Source organism: Eptesicus fuscus, chromosome 15 (assembly GCF_027574615.1).
Source record: "Eptesicus fuscus isolate TK198812 chromosome 15, DD_ASM_mEF_20220401, whole genome shotgun sequence".
In the NCBI taxonomy this organism is placed as follows: Eukaryota; Metazoa; Chordata; class Mammalia; order Chiroptera; family Vespertilionidae; genus Eptesicus; species Eptesicus fuscus.
The window spans coordinates 22,099,891-22,117,116 of record NC_072487.1 but is presented as its reverse complement, the minus strand read 5'-3'; the positions used below and the strand labels follow the sequence as shown (position 1 = coordinate 22,117,116).

At 39.5% G+C, this 17,226-nt stretch overlaps 1 protein-coding gene across 1 annotated transcript in view; it reads right to left on the bottom strand.

Moving 5' to 3' along the window:
- Positions 1–17,226, bottom strand: part of TTC39B (tetratricopeptide repeat domain 39B) — a 116,462-nt gene that overhangs the window by 16,889 nt on the left and 82,347 nt on the right. The window contains exons 9-17 of the mRNA XM_054727659.1: positions 16,183–16,288; positions 14,517–14,582; positions 12,686–12,794; positions 12,069–12,136; positions 11,921–11,980; positions 9,009–9,170; positions 8,291–8,382; positions 7,331–7,457; positions 4,214–4,322 (exon numbers count right to left, since the gene is read on the bottom strand). Of these exons, the coding sequence (XP_054583634.1) occupies positions 4,214–4,322; positions 7,331–7,457; positions 8,291–8,382; positions 9,009–9,170; positions 11,921–11,980; positions 12,069–12,136; positions 12,686–12,794; positions 14,517–14,582; positions 16,183–16,288 (899 nt within the window). The remainder of the gene's footprint in view (positions 1–4,213; positions 4,323–7,330; positions 7,458–8,290; positions 8,383–9,008; positions 9,171–11,920; positions 11,981–12,068; positions 12,137–12,685; positions 12,795–14,516; positions 14,583–16,182; positions 16,289–17,226) is intronic.

Genomic DNA, 17,226 nt, shown 5'->3' with positions numbered 1-17,226 from the left:
AACCAGACAAGAAGAAATAAAAGGCATCCAAATTGGAAAGGAAGAAGCAAAACTATCATTTTGTGCAGATAACATGATATTGTATATAGAGAATCCTAATGATTCCACCAAAAAACTACCAGAATTGATCAATGAATTCAGTAAAGTAGCAGAATACAAAACAAATACCCAGAAATCAGTTGCATTTTTATACCAGAAAGGGAAACTAAAAAAACAACCCCATTCGCAAATGCTTTAAAAAAATACATAGGAATAAATTTAGCCAAAAATGTAGAAGACCTTTCTTCAGAAAATTATAAGACACTGAAGAAAAAAATGGAAATATATACAAATAAGTGGAAGCATATACTGTGTTTATGGATAGGAAGAATTAACATAATTAAAATGTCCATACTACCCAAAGCAATCTATAGATTCAATATAATTTCCATCAAGATACCAATGGCATATTTCTCAGAACTAGAACAAATATCCCAAAAATTTATATGTAACCACAAAAGACCCCAAATAGCCACAGCAATCTTGAGAAAGAAGAACAAAGTGGGAGGAATCACGCTACTTGATATCAAACTATACTACTAGGCCAGAGCAATCAAAACAGCCTGGTACTAGCATAAAAACGACATACAGAGAGCCCAGAAAGAAACCCACGCCTTTATAGTGAATTACTATTTGACAAAAAATGGGAAAACAAACAATGGGGTAAAGATAGTCTATTTAATAAACGGTGCTGGGAAAATTAGACAGATACATGCAAAACAATGAAACTACACCACCTTCTTATACCATACACAAGAATAAACTCAAAATGAATTAAAGACTTAAAAGTTAGACTCAAAACCATAAAGATCCTAGAAGAAAACATAGGCAGTAAAATCTCGAACATTTCTTATAGCAATGTTTTTTTCTGATATATATCATCGGGAAAGGGAAACAAAAGAAAAAATAATAAAGTTTTTGCACAGCAAAGGTAGTCATCAACAAAATGAAAAGACAACCCACTGAATGGGAGAACATATTCATCAATGACACTTCTGATAAGGGGCTAATATCCAAAATTTATAAAACTCAAACCAAAAAAACAACCACAATACAATTGAAAAATGGGCAAAGGACCTGAAATGACACTTATACCAGAGGACATACAGATGGCTAGTAGACATATGAAAAGATGCTCCACCTCACTAAGCAACAGAGAAATGCAAATTAAAATCACAATGAGAAATCACCTCACACCTATCAGAATGGCTATCATCAATAAATCACCAAACAACAAGTGGTGGAGAGGATGTGGAGAAAAGGGAACCCTCGTGCACTGCTGGTGGGAATGCTGACTGGTGCAGCCACTGTGGAAAACAATATGGAGTTAAAAATGGAACTCCGTATGATCCAGTAATTCCACTTCTGGGAATATATCTGAAGAAACCTGAAACACTAATTCAAAAGAATATATGCACCCCTGTGTTCATTGCAATGTTATTTACAATAGCCAAGATTTGGAAACAGCCCAAGTGCCCATCAATATATGAGTGGATAAAACAGCTGAGGTACATTTACTGGGACACAATGGATTACTACTTGGATGTAAAAAGAAGGAAATCTTACCCTTTGCAACAGCATGGATGGACCGGAGAACATTATGCTAAGTGAAATAAGCCAGTCAGAGAAAGATAAGTACATATGACTTCACTCATGTGGAATCTAATGAACAAGTAAACTAACAAACAAAATAGAAACAGACTTATAGATAGAGAACAGACTGACAGCTGTCAGACTAGAGGGAGTTGGGAGGTTGGGTGAAAAAGGTGAAGGGATTAAGCAAAACAAAACAAAACAAAACCTCATGGACACAGGTAACAGTATGTTGCTCACCAGAGGGATAGGGGTGTGGAGGGAGGTAGAAGAGAGGATGGGGTATAAATGGTGACAGAAGGAGACTTAGCTTAGGGTGGTGAACACAATACAATATACAGATGATGTGTTATAGAATTGTACATCTGAAAGTTATATAAATTAACCTATGTCACCCCCATAAATTTAATAAAATAGTGACAATGAAAACACTAAATCAAAGAGATATATGACTCCATGTTTATTGCATCATTTATAATAGCCAAGATATGGGAATAACCTGTGTCCATTGATGGATAAATCAATAAAGAAAATGTCACACACACACAGGCGAGAACATATGTATACACACACACACACACACACACACACACACACACACACTGGAATATTATTCAGCCATAAAAAAGAATTAAATCTTGCCATGCAACAAGATAAATAGACCTTGAAGGTATTATGCTAAGTGAAATAAATCAGATAAAGACAAATACTGTATGATCTTACTTATATGTAGAACCTTAAATTAAAAAAAAAAAACCAACCACGCCACCAATGCTGATTAGATACAGAAAACAGATTGGTGGTTGCCAGAGGTCAGGGGTTGGGAGGTGGGCGAGCAAAGTGGTTGAAGAGGGCCAAAGGTACAAAGTTCTATTTATAAAATACATAAGTCACAGGAATGTAACATACAGCATGGCGACTATAGCTAATATTACTGTACTGAATATTTGGAAGTGGCTAAGAGAGTAATCTTAAAAGAAATGTGTAACTATGTGTGGTGACAGACATTAACTAGATTTATTGTGGTGATCATCTTGCAATGTATACAGATATTGAATCATTATGCTAAACTACTGTACACCTAAAATTACTATGTCAATTGTACCTCAATTTTGGGGAAAAAAAGTTTATGATATATTAAATTTTAAAAAAACTAGGCTAGTATATGTTCAGGTACATTATGATTATAACTATAAAAATCAGCTAGGATGGACTATACAAAAATTGTAAATTAATTGTGTTGTAGCAAAAATACGGACACTTTTTTCACCTGCTTCTATCAATTGTAATAATAGGTTTCATTTTTAACAATTGTAAAGAGCAATCTCACTAAGCTGCAGCTCCAAGTACAAAAAACGACCCAAATGAGGTCCTCCTCCCTGGAGCCAGCGTCAGGGCCCAAGCCCCTCGGGGAGTGTGCTGAGTGGGGGCCAGTGCTCCCCAGCGCCGTCCTGGTCTGGTTAAGAGAAATGAGCTCACGGCTCTGACTCCCGCTGCCTCCTCCTGAACTCGTATGCCCTTTCCCATGCTTCTCACCACAGACGTTTTCATTTTACTCCAGAGGATAAGATCGTTATCTTGGTAAGGCAAGGGACAAAGGCTAACACTTACGGGATGGTTTATCAAAAGAGAAATCCTCTATTGAAGACAGACAATTAGAAAAGGGCAGAACACGAAAACTCGGATATTATCGGGCCCAACACCACTCCCGCTTTAAAAAGAAAACGTGGATATTATCCGACCACACCTGAGGGTCGGGGTGATGAGAGGGTTTTCCAGGGTCTGGAAGCTGCAGAGCCGGGACTACGAGCCCAGGCCCTGACCTGCCTTCTACTAACAGGCCAGCTGCTCCCAGAGAGGACACTCCAGGCAACTGGAGAGGGGCCTCTACTGTCACCAAAGGTAATGAGTAAAAGGATATATTTGTGATAAGATTTCAACTCGAAAACAAACAGTTCTCTGTGTCCGCAAAAGCATGAAGGACACTAGAGAGCAAAAGCAGGCGTGGCGAGAGGCTCAGAATAAAATCACAAGTGCACGCTTTCCTTGTGCTGCTCGGACACTCGCCTGCCTTCTTCCCTTCCTCTTTTCTGGTAACAGATTTATTCAGATATAATGCACATACCATACAATTCACCCATTTAAAGTACACAACTCACTGCATGTATTAGAGTTGTACACCCATCACCACAATCCATCTTAGAACATGTTCATCACCCCAAAAAGGAATGCCAGACCCTTTAACTATCACGCCCACCCCAGTTCTCCATCCTGGGCAACCACTGGTCTACTGTCTGTCTTTACAGATTTACCTATTGTCAGTATTTCATATAAATGGAATCATGTAACATGCAGTCTTTTGCGACTGGCTTCTTGCACTCAGCCGAGAGCGCCCAGGGCTCATCCATGTGTGCGGCGCGTATCCTTCCTCCCTTCACCTGCACTGCAGTCACCAGACGCCTGCAGCCCAAGCTCTTCGGTCCTCGCGATGCACACGGACTAGCACAGGCAGAGGTGAGCAGGGACATGACAGGGGAGAGGGAATGGTAAGGATTTCCAGGCTTTCAAGGTTCATACTTACTTTGATTTTGTAAAGTTGCCTCAGCCTTTTCAACAGTTAACAACAGATTTTCGGAGAGGTCTTCTCTTTTGCTCACTACTGGAAAACCATTCCAGATGTACATCATTTCCTAACAGGGAGGATGAAAACCCATTCGCAATTATGTGAGTGTTATTCAATGTCCTTTGCAACAACAAAACTATGAATGTGTGTTTGCCTTGGTTGCTACGGATCTCATATGGAGTTTAGTGATATAATTTCCCCTTTCTCATTTTATTATATGACTTTTTCTTTTATACTGTGAAGTAATTCAATAGATATACTATAGTGTGTTTTTATTGAAAAAATAACGTATTCATTCATTGAACAAATATTTATTAAGCGCTTATTTGTAGTCAATCATTTTGGAATTTAATCAATTATAGATACCAAAGTAAATATTTTATTTTTTAAATGTTTTTATTGATTTCAGAGAGAGGAAGTGAGATGGAGAGAGGAATAGAAACATCAGTGATCAAAATCATTGATCAGCTGTCTCCTGTACATCCCTCACTGGGGATCGAGCCCGAAACCCAGGCATGTGCCCTGAGAATAGAACCATAATCTCCTGGTTCCTGGGTCAATGCTCAAGCACTGACCACACCAGCCAGGCAAATAAATATAATATTTTAAACTGATACTATGGACAATTCTATTTAATATAAATCTTTGCTGTTACATTTAAGTAAGGGAAAACATTTTAAAATATCTGCCAATTATTTACATAAATTGTTTCCAAGAATATCACTGGAAATGAACATAGGAAATATTTCACTGGGCTCAGGTTCTTTTATACCATTAAAACATGTGACAGTTCAGTAATGCAATCCAATATGCAGAAAATGTACTCATTTGAAGGCCATATGGCTGAATGACAGCCCTTGAATATGTAAACGAATGATTTTTTTATTGCAAGTTACATTTAACAAGGTAACAGATGAGAATTTTTTTTTTTGGACCAAAAGCAAATGTGCTTTTGCTTGAAAATATTTTTATAATCTTCCTGGTAGTGCAGTTCACATTTTTACAGGTATGAAATAAGCAGGGTAATTAGTATTTCTTAGAAATGAAACATGATGAAGATATTATTTAAACAACCTCTTACAGGGAAACAGTGGAAATGAGGAAAATGCAGTTGAGTGGCAACAAAGTAATCTTTAATTTAGTAGAAAACTACTAAAACTGCCTTTTATTTCACATCTTACAGTTTCTTGTTGCTAACAGTGTCACAACTCCATTCAATAACTAATGGCATATTTAATGATGATGATCTTTTTAAGATGTTGTTTTTACTGATGAAATATTTACAAGAGGAAAGTAAGTTACCACAATTCAAGCCAATTATACTGCCTTAGATCTAGAGAAATCAGTGCAGTGAGTTAACCTTCTTGAAGACCCTTAATGAAGTCGGATATAATTAGCTCATAGAAGTCCTAGGGCAGCAAGAAGGCTATGGTGCTCTACATGATTTTCAGGAAAGTTCTGTGATGTAGGAAGAAAAAGTTTCCAAGCACAAATTAGTGATAGAAGTGAATTAGGAAGGGAGCTAAGAGCTGTCACTGGGAAAACAGCAGCAGGCTCCCACATTAGCTGGGAAAGAGGGATATTTGGTCCTCTTCCTGGTTTTCTTACTTTCATCTGTGCTCAGACACAGAGTGGTCAAGTTTTGTCCTGCACAGGCACAGCATAACCTGTGCTGGTGTGGAGTTCCCTGAGACTGTCTATCTCAAGTAGAAAACACGCGGGCCTGGGCACGAGATGCAGGTCGCTCCTATCACCTGGAGGGGCTACAGTTTTCTTTCTCAAGGCAGGTAGAGAGAGCTCCCGCAATTCAATGATCAAACAATAAATACCCGATGAAAAAATCAGTGAGGTATATAAACTGTTCACAAGAGGAGAAAGAAATAAAAGTAAGTAGGCACATAAAGACATGTTCAACTGCACCAATAAAAAAACACAAATCCAAACAGTAAAACACTGTTGGTAGAATTTTAAATTGATTCAGCCTTTTTGGGAGGGCAATTTGGCAATGTCAAAATACTAAATCCATGTACCCTATAACCAGGAACTCCATTTCACGAAAGTTTTCCCAGAGAATTATATGCCCAAGGACAAAAAGAAGAATATAAAAGAATATGAACTGTAGCATGTTTATAATAGTAAAAACTGGGGGTAGAAAAACCTGAAGAACTTTCAAAGGGGAATAATTGAATAATCTCTGAAATACAAAAAATAAAATTTTTAAACATCAGGAAAAATTTAATCTCTGAAATACAAAAAATAAAATTTTTAAACAAAAAGAAAAATCTAAAGCCCCAACGAACCCCAGCAATTTGAGATACCCGGTACTTTTTCAAGAAGTCTTCATTAAGAACATTTAAGTTGAAATTACGGTTTTTATGAAGTCTAGCCTTGGTGGTCTAACCATGAGGACTATGGCTCGGGCTGTGCACTGCCCAGTACAGCAGCCACCAGCCACCCAGGCTCTGAGTTCTGGAAATGTGCTCATCCACAGGAGATGTGCTCCCAGAGGAAAACACACATATTCCAAACAATTAGAACTCTACAGAAGAACAGGAAGCATCTCATGACATTTTTGTCGATTCCATGCTCAAACAACAACATTCTGTATATACCGGATTAAACAAAACACATCTTTTCCATCATTTTCGTGTTTCCTTTTCCTTTTTAACATTTTACCTTTTCATTTTTAATGTGGCCACTCAGAAAAGAGAAAATGACCTATGTGGCTAGCATTACAATTCAACTCAGCTTAAGTCAACTCACCCCACTCTGCCTGGATTTCCTTACCTGTAAAATGGGCTACAAAGAGAACCTACCCTCAGAGTCATCGAGTAAGAATCAAATGATATATATTTTTAAACAGTCCTTATCATAATGGGTAGAACATACCAACTTGCCAAAAAACATCAGCTGTAATATTTATTATTTAATTATGAATGTTCACCTTACAGACAACACTTACAATGGTTTTCAATGGAGCTAAACTTCATAACCAAAGCGAGGCGTGTTCCCTGCTGCTAGGAAGAGACCATTTACTTCTAGAACACAAACAGTAAATAAAACAAAGGCAGATACCAGGGCAGGCAAGACGAGCTTCACGGGTGCAGGCAACGAGGCGGAGTAACGGCGAGACTTCCTCACGGCAAACTTCTCCGTAGGGATGGATTTCCCCGCAATTCTCTGCTTCAAGCTATCCACCTGTCTGTGAAGAGCCCAGCCCAGCAAAAAGTCATTAGGACACAGACTATTCACACCTGTGATGTTCACGCCGTGCTCCCTAGCCTAGGCCAGTGGTCGGCAAACCGCGGCTCGCAAGCCACATGCGGCTCTTTGGCCCCTTGAGTGTGGCTCTTTCACAAAATACCACGGCCTGAGCGAGTCTATTTTGAAGAAGTGGCGTTAGAAGAAGTTTAAGTTTAAAAAATCTGGCTCTCAAAAGAAATTTCAATTGTTGTACTGTTGATATTTGGCTCTGTTGTTGACTAATGAGTTTGCCGACCACTGGCCTAGCCCTAGGCCAACAGCAGCATCACGTGGAAACCTGGTCCAAATGGCAATGTTCAGGCTCCTCCCCAAACCTAATGAATCAGCAACTCCTAGGATGGATGGATGGATGGATGGATACTAGTGTAAACAAAGCTAAACAGATTACTCCCAGAAGAGCCTCTCAGAATCTTTTGACACACTAATGAAAACTAAGGGTATGTTAAGTTTATCTGATCACAGAATACCTTTGATACATAGCAATAGTTGATGTCTTTTGCCAACAATACCATTTTAGGAAACTGTTCAAAATGCAGTAGCAAAGTCCGAATAACAAAACAAAAAATAATGTGTTCTCAAAATTCCTGCTAAAAAGATGCCATTTTGACTCTTAGCTAAATATATTTTTAAAGAGTCCCTGTGTTACATAAGTAGATAAATTAAAGAAATATGAAGGTGAAGCATGGGAGCGCAGTAAGGAAAAAAGAAGATGTACTTGTGTGGTCCTCTTTACATACGAGGCGTTGGTTATAGAAGTGGTATATTGCTCACCTGAATAAAGTTACCACATTCTCTTTAGTTGCTTCTACTTCCTCCTCAGGAAGCATACTCAAAATCGCAGCTTTCAAGTACACATACGTTGCCTGGAAGAAGAGAAAAAAGCACCTGGTTATAGAAGATTCGTAGGAACATGGCACTTCAATCTTGCAATCAGGAATGACCTACAGGTCTTCCAGACATAATATTGAAGAGGTATCAAAGAAATAATAGAATATGACTCGTGATGCCTGTTCCGAATGAGATTAACACTTTTCACTTACTGCTGACCATTTTCCTACTACACAACTAGAGTGCTCTTGGGTGAGAAAATGGACAAAATGAACGAGAGATCATTATCTCATTCCTCCCAACTTCTCACAAGTGGATCAGAATCAATGTTGATTATTATGAAAAGCTTTGTCATCAGGGCATTGGAAAGTCTACAAAAAATTATCAAAACTATTGGTATTTAATAATTTTTAAATGTAAGTACAATTCCTCTTCAGAGGGAAAGCCTCTTCGGAAAAGGACTCTTTGGATGGCTTTTAAAGTACGAAGTGCTGAGGACCAATAGCGTTCATAACTGATAGGCACTAAGTGCACATTTCCTCCTCTGACAGGTCTCAGTGGAGAAAACCATGTCGACATCATACTACTGAACAAATAGTCCTAATAAGTCCTGTATACTTATTAGTAAATAGATGACATTAATGGAAGCACTGCTCTTTACCTTGGACCATTTACTCTCTTTGCAAAGCAGGTCTGAATAGTAATAGGCCTTCATCCAGTTTTGTTGGAATATATTAATCCACATCAGCTCCCAATAACAGAGATGGTGAAACTGTTTCCATTCTTCTTGAACTGAAATGCATTTTCGAAATATCTCTTGTGCCTATAAGTCAATTGCATAAAGCTGATCATCCAGATATTACACAAGGAGATAATAACCTAATGGAAAAATACATAAAACACTTTGTACAGAACGAACAACATCACCCCTCACTAAACCACTCAAAATGATGCTATGTTCCTTTCCTCACATGTAATGATACAATTCTTTTCTGCCTCGCTGATTCGGTTTCTGAGGCGGCTGTGAAACTTTATAAGGTGGGAATGGGGAAGTTATAAAATGTAGTAAGATATAAAATGTAGAGGTCCATTAAGAAAAGACCGACAATAAAAGTCAGAACTTTCAGAGAGTAAAATACACCTTAAACAAAGTTAAAGGCAATGGCCAGACTGGGAGAAGATATCATCAGCTAAGTAAGTGGCAAAGGATTAACCTTATACAACAAGTTTATCAAATCTTCTAGAAAAAGACAAAAAAAAAAAAAACTCAATGAGAAAATTGTCAAAGATGAATAGGCAAATTAGAAAGATACACGAGTAACAAATATACATTTAAAGAAACTAAAAAATATAAACTTAAAAATTAGCCCAGCTTGCCCTAGCTGGTTTAGCTCAGTGGACGGAGCATCAGCCTGCAGACTGAAGGGTCCCAAGTTTGATTCTGGTCAAGGGCACATGCCTGGGTTGTGGGCTCAAGCCCCAGTGGGGAGCATGCAGGAGGCAGCCGATCAATGATTCTCTCTCATCACTGATGTTTCTATCTCTCTTTCCTTCTCCCTTCCTCTCTGAAATCAATAAAATATATATTTTAAAAAAAATTAGTGTGGCTGGCAGGGCTCAGTGGTTGAGCATCAATCTATGAACCAGGACATGGTTCAATTCCTGGTCAGGGCGCAATCCCCAGGAGGGGGCATGCAGAAGGCAGCCCATCAATGATTCTCTCTCATCATTTATGTTTCTATCTCTCTCTCTCCCTCTCCCTTCCTCTCTGAAATCAATAAAAATCAATAAAAATAAAATTAGGTTATCATTGTTTAGCCAAGAAAGAGGCAAAAATAAAACAGATCATGTCCAGACTGGGTAAAGAGCACTGGAAACAAGTATTCTATCGTTACAAGAATTTAAATGGAATAGCCTTAAGTCAGAAGGGCAATCTGGCAGAATTTATCAAAATGCAAACATCTTTGACCTGGAAATCCTAATGATCAGCATATCACACATATGCACAGAAATATACATATAATCATGTTTTACAACAGCATTGCTTATAGTAGCCAGATGTCTATCAATAATGGACCACTTTAATAGGTATAGTACATCCATCCTAAGAAATGAAACCCAGCCATCAAAAGGAATGAATGAGAGTTACATACACTGACCTGGATAGAAATCCAATATGTATTGTAAGTAGAAAAAAAAAAAAATCAAAGAAAAATACATATGTTTGACCCCATTTGTATAGAAGACAATTGCTTGTAAGAACCCTATATAATAAAAGCCTAATATGCAAATCGACCAAATGGTGGAACAACCAGTCGCTATGACGCGCACTGACCACCAGGAGCTGCCCCCAGCCCGCAGGCCTCAGGCCAGTCAAGGTGGGTGCCAGCAGGGGCCCCCTGCTGGCCCCACCGGTCGCCCTGCAGAGGGAGGCGACCAGCAGTGGAAGTGGGGGGTGGGGCCAGTGAGTGGGCGGTGCCAGGCCGGCCAAGGCGGGTGCCAGCGGGACTCCTCTGATCGCCTGCCAGTCGCCCCACAGATCGGCCCTAATTGCCAGCCAGGCCCAGGGACCCTACCCATGCACGAATTTCGTGTACTGGGCCTCTAGTATTTATATAAAAGGCTCTTCATCTTCTTCAAGGTAATTAGTGAATAATTCACTTTGATGAAGAGCACACATGTAGTACAATGAGGTTGCATCTCATGCAGGGGCTAAATTCCAAAGTCAATATATAATACTAAAGGCCCAGTGCACGAAATTGGTGCACAGGTAGGGTCCCTAGGCCTGGCTGGCAATCAGGGCCGATCGGGGGTCTTCCGGCTGCCAGCTGGGGCCTTCCTTCATTCCACACTGCCCCCTGATGGACAGCGCACGTCATAGCTAGCGATCGAACTCCCAGGCTCCTGGTCAAACTCCTGAGGGGACGTTTTGCATATTAGCCTTTTATATATATATACTAGAGGCCTGGTACACAAAATCTGTGCACTGGGGGGGGGGGGTGTCCCTCAGTCCAGCCTGCACCCTCTTGCAGTCCAGGAGCCCTTGGGGGATGTCTGACTGCCACAGAGGCAGGAGAGGCTCCCGCCACTGCTGCTGTGCTTGCCAGCTGTGAGCGGGGCTTCTGGCTGAGCAGCACTTCCCCTATGGGAGCACACTGACCAGCAGGGGGCAGCTCCTACATTGAGCGTCTGCTCCCTGGTGGTCAGTGCACGTCATAGCGACTGGTCATTCTGCCATCTGGTCAATTTGCATATTAGCCTTTTATTATATAGGATAGATAGAAATTGATAATAGTCAAGTTTTTTTAAAAATCCCTTAAATTGTACATCTGTATTTTGTATGCTTTACTATGAATTGTTTCATGTACTTTATGTGTAAATGTAGACTGTAATCAGTAATCTACTACATATAATAGCACACACACACAAAATTCAATTTTGGCTTTTTAATTACAGAGTTTTTCCTTTGCTTCTGTCTAGGGCACACAGCTAAACTGACTTATGTTGAATGAGAATGTGATGCAACTCCACCACACAGACAACTTCCCAAATAATCCCTCCCAAAGAAATTACCTCTTCTACATTGCCTTTCAGCAGCTCTATTCGGGCGTGATAAAACAGCATGAATGAGCCCTGAGGAGAAAGGAAGAGATACACTGTTCAACCGTCGGCCCTGGCCCGGGGATGGCGGCTGAAACTACACTTGTGATTCTCGGCGTACGTTTGGAAACTGCTGCAGGAAGGGCGCCAGGAGACTCTCCGCTTCCACCAGGTTCACCTCTCCTGTCCCTGTAAACGTAACAGCAACAGCCTCAGTCTCCAGGAAACAGGCAGACCCTGGTCATCAATTCCCCCAAGTTCATTAACATGTAGCAAAGGCCTATTCATGGAAAGGATGAAAGCTGTTCATTTCTTTGGAAAATATACTAAGACAAGCCTCATCTGTGACTTTTCGTTTAAGAAAGCTCTAGGACAGACTAATTCCTAAGAACGGAGGTGCTGTCTTAGACCCCTAATTGGAGTGTCTGGTTTTAATAGCAATATTAACTTATTTTAGCCCATATTTTAGTTTAAAAGGAAATCTAGGACGCTAACATAGATCTCCTTCAACAAGTACTATAGAATTTATTTAGCTATGAACAGATTTTTAAAATTCAATGCAAGAAACCCTCCACCATCCCTGACAAATGTTACTATTTTCCATCTTTATTCATAAATAAATAAACAAACAAACAAACAGATAGATTTAGACTATTACCACTTACTGATTTTTCATGATTTTTACTTAGATGAAAGATAATCCACTGACAATGACCTAAAATGCAGCCCAGCACTTACCAAGTATTAGGGAGATGTAAGTATGGAAAGACAGAATGGTCAAGCAGCAGAGTGGAGACCTCATGCTTCTTCCAGATGCACCTTCCTGTAGCTGCAGGAGGCCCAGTTCCTGTGGGAATTAAATGCTTTTTAGAATGAGAAGAGCATGCCTGGAAAATCATACTCAGGAACTTGAAAATGCTAGCTCCTCTATCCCCACCCACCACAAAGTTCATCTTCCAAGAACTGAGAATAGTCGTAATTCCTAGCTAGAAATAAACTTTATATTTTAATGTGGCATCAGACAATCTCACAAATTCTTTTATATCATGTGATTCTAGGGAGAGAGAAAAGCAGAGCTCATTTCGGAGAAATGTTGTTAATTTCTCTGATATAGTAAATATTAATTTATTAAAACATACTGAGGAGCTAAGTGGAAGGCACTATGGTGGGTATAAATAAATATGGTTCTATGTCTCCAAAGACCTTTCCATCAAATAGAGAAGACAGTATACAAGCACATGATTTTACTAGAATACAGTGAGAGCCACGTGAAAGAAGAATGGTCAAGGGGAAGGGGAATGATTAAATACAGTCTGAATAGATAGAACATATCATGAAGAGATCACCGTAAATACATATTGCCTTATGAAGAACAGATACAGTAGAATAAATGAGGGAAAAAATTAAAGGTTTTTGCCCTGACTGGATGACTCAGTTGGGTACAGCATTGTCCCATAGACAAAAGGTTGTGGGTTTGATTCCAGGTCAGGACATATATGTAGGTTGCTGAGTCGATCCCCAGTAGGGGCATGTATGAGAGGCAACCAATTGATGGTTCTCTTTCTCTTTTTCTTTCCTTCCCTTCCTTTCTCTCTTAAAAAAAATCAGTAAAAAACATATCCTCGGGGGAGAATTTTAAAAATTACAGTTTCTTGTACGTATTCTCATACATTTCTTGAAACCTGCTCTCCTAATTAACAGGGATGGATTTTGCAATAAGGCAACTCTGATAATAGCATATTGAATGCTATGATTAATAAATGTTATACAGTACAAAAACAAACTCATGGAAAACAAATGTCCTTGCTTAGTTTTATTGTGAAGCTTGTAAAAACACAAGGAAACCCAAAATACTGCAGCTATGCTTGATCAGGTAAATCATAAAATGTTAGACTTGGAAATTTAGTCAATTTCCTGGTTTTACAAAATACTCTGGGGTTGTAAAAATGTGAAGGTCCAGCAAGCACAACACAGGGTGGGGCAAAAGTAAGGTTTTGTTGAGTACACGAAACACGGACTTTATTCTTATATTATTAATTACTGCATTATTTTCCATCTGAATAACTGTAAACCTACTTTTGCTCCACCCTGTCTTAGTAAAATAAAAGTTTTAATCTCAGCCGAAACCGGTTTGGCTCAATGGATAGAGCGTCGGCCTGCGGAGTCAAGGGTCCCGGGTTCGATTCCGGTCAAGGGCATGTACCTTGGTTGCGGGCACATCCCCAGTAGGGGGTGTGCAAGAGGCAGCTGATCGATGTTTCCCTCTCATCGATGTTTCTAGCTCTCTCTCCCTCTCTCTTCCTCTCTGTAAAAAATCAATAAAATAAATTTAAAAATAAAAGTTTTAATCTCAGAATTTAGGTAACAGAGATAAAAAAAAATTAACTTTCAGTAGAAAAAGCACCTAATTCCTAAAAAACATGATCAAGGACCAATGGCTCTTTATTATCCTGCACACAAATTGCCAACAATTGTCATGTTGGTTATGAGGACATGTTACATTGCTCTACTATTTAGTAAATAACATTTTATCTTCACTGTCAAAATTGAGATAAAATTAAATTTGTACCCTATTTCCAGAAAATCCTATAAATTCTAGTAGTCTGATAATCCGTGCTGGTAAAAGGGACAGCATCTGTAAGAAAAAAAATAATACAAGTGTACTCACATGTTAGTGTATCTAACTGTAGGCAAATGTCAAACTCCAAACAACTTCAAGTTTTAGTAATTCAGTAATATGAAAAATTAGAACCGAGTTGAAATCACCAGACGTCTCTCAAGCATCACTTACTGCACAGGTTGCGATCATTACTTGTGAATTAATTTCATTTAGCTAAGACAATAATCTAAAAAAAAAAAGTTTAAATAAGGAAAACCTGGCCTTTTCAGCATGCTCTCAAGAAGACTTGCTCCTTTCACGTGCAGTGATGAAATGATGAGAAGGCAATTCCTCAGGGCCCACCTTTCCAGCGAGGTTTCTTTTAGCTTCCTCTTCAGACTGCACAAGCGTGCTGTATTCTGCATGACCTGCAGGCACCACCAGAAGTGGACCGCTGCACGCTACAACCCCTCCCTGGACAGCCCTGTGGAGCCGTGGCGAAGGGAAATCCTCCCCGCGCAGAACGTCCAGCTCTGCACCTGGCTGTTCACTTTGCTTAGAAGGAGAAATGGCCACATGTGTGATTATATGCGATTCGTGGGCTGTAGCCCATGGTTTGCTTGGATGGTCAGGGATCTGGGAAGAACATGATGGGAACACTGATGACAAGAAGGTCTGCGGAAGAGGTGTGTGGATGGACCTCTCTGAATGGGCAAAAGCCATGAAGATAGTTGTGTCGCATGTGCATGTTCACTGAAGGCTGACCTCAGCAGAGGAGGGTTTTAATAATCGGGTGGATGGGGTGACCCATTCTGTGGACAGTGGTCAGTCTCCTTGCTTAGCCACCTCTGTCAGCGATCCACGGGCTCATGAACAAAGTGGCCGTGGTAACATATACACTCGTGCATACGATTCCCTTTACCAATTTATTTTCTCAACATTCCAGTCAAACCTTAATTTCAAAATCTCTATTATATCACAATTTGACAGGTATCTACTCCAAACGTTTCACCTCACCCAGAACATCAAAATCATTCCCCATGTTATGTCACTCGGTCACCTATTTTTCATTTCAGAGCCGTCATTGCTATAGCAACAATATTTGTGTGTTTTTTTAAATTTTATTTTTTTTATTATTTAAAGTATTACAAATAGTAGTACATATGTCTCCTTTTTTTCCCAATTGACCTTCCACCAGCCTCCCCTATTCCCCGGCACATGCCCTCACCCCCCTCCCAGTGTCTTGCGTCCATTGGTTATGCTTATATGCATGCATACAAGTCCTTCGGTTGATCTCTTACCTCTCCCCTCCCACCCCCCACAACAATATTTCTGATGTGGAAATGGAACTGGATTCCTAGGTCTTCTTACCAAAAAATGTTACTTCTCCATTCAGAGTGCTATATGCTTCCCTTATTGTACAACCCAAAACTATTCTGAGCATGTGCAGGACTTTACAACACATACTCACCAAAGCCCCCACTGGGTCTCAACAGAAGAAAACTGATCCCACTCTACCACTTAGCAACCAAACCCAGGCAGAGGGTCAGGGTGAGGTTCAAACGCAGTACAGAAGGCACTGAAAACCTACGATCTTTTACAAAAGATTCTGGTGGATATGTAATTATTTACTTACCAAATTAAAGGCCCCTATTCCAAGTTTGACACCTCCTTCAAACTCATGGAAGAATTGTTGCTCAACTTTGTTCTTCTGAAGTATATGCAGAATAGAAAGACATTCTCTGGATTGAAGAAAAAAGTTAGAGCATAAATTTATTATGACTCTGAAAATGACTGTTAAGTCAAATTTCACACTTACACACCATAAAATAATTGTCATTTGCCAAAATTCTAGAGAATATCTAGGGGGATGCTGCTGTGTTGAGTTTTACCTTTAAAGCTATTGCGTAATTAATTATCAGTAAGGAAAAATGACACGCTCATTTCTACACTGTTTACCAGGACTTAAAGCAAGAGAGGTTTAAACACCAGCAAGTATGACCCAGGAGACGTAGGACTGCAGGACCTCGGTCTCCCAGTCTCCCACAGTGTGGTGGAGGGGACTTCCTGGGTGCAGTCCATTCCTCAGCCACCCTATCTTCCATCAACTGACTGAGATGCTACTGACAAAAAAACAACAACTGAATGTCAGTGTGATCCCCATAGCCTCAAAAAGACCAAATGAATTAGAGCTTGTGACTAAGAAACACTGAAAGAAGAAAGCAAATTCTACAACAATAGCTCCATTTGCCCTGTTATTTTTTTCCTGTTCCTCCAAGCAAATCTTACTGATTTCTCACTTTAATATCTTTTCTATGCATTTCTCCCTTTCCCTTCACATCTTCAAAAGAGAAATGCAAATTAAACTCAATAACAAAGATATAAAATTTATAATAACCAGGAACTGCCTAACAAATTGATAAATATATTTTAAGGGTATTAAGAAATAACCAGATGTTTTGTATTATGATGTAATTATAATGCATGCACCTATATTATGATGTGTTTAAGCCAAATTAATTTAACCTGAATGTAATAATCCTGTAGCTCAAACTTGCAGATTACAGGAAATATAAGGAGCTATAAACTGAATTATGTCTCACCCCCCACAAATTCATAACCACCCAGTACACTGGTGGGACAATTAGAGAAAATTGAGTAAAGTCAATACATTAGTTCA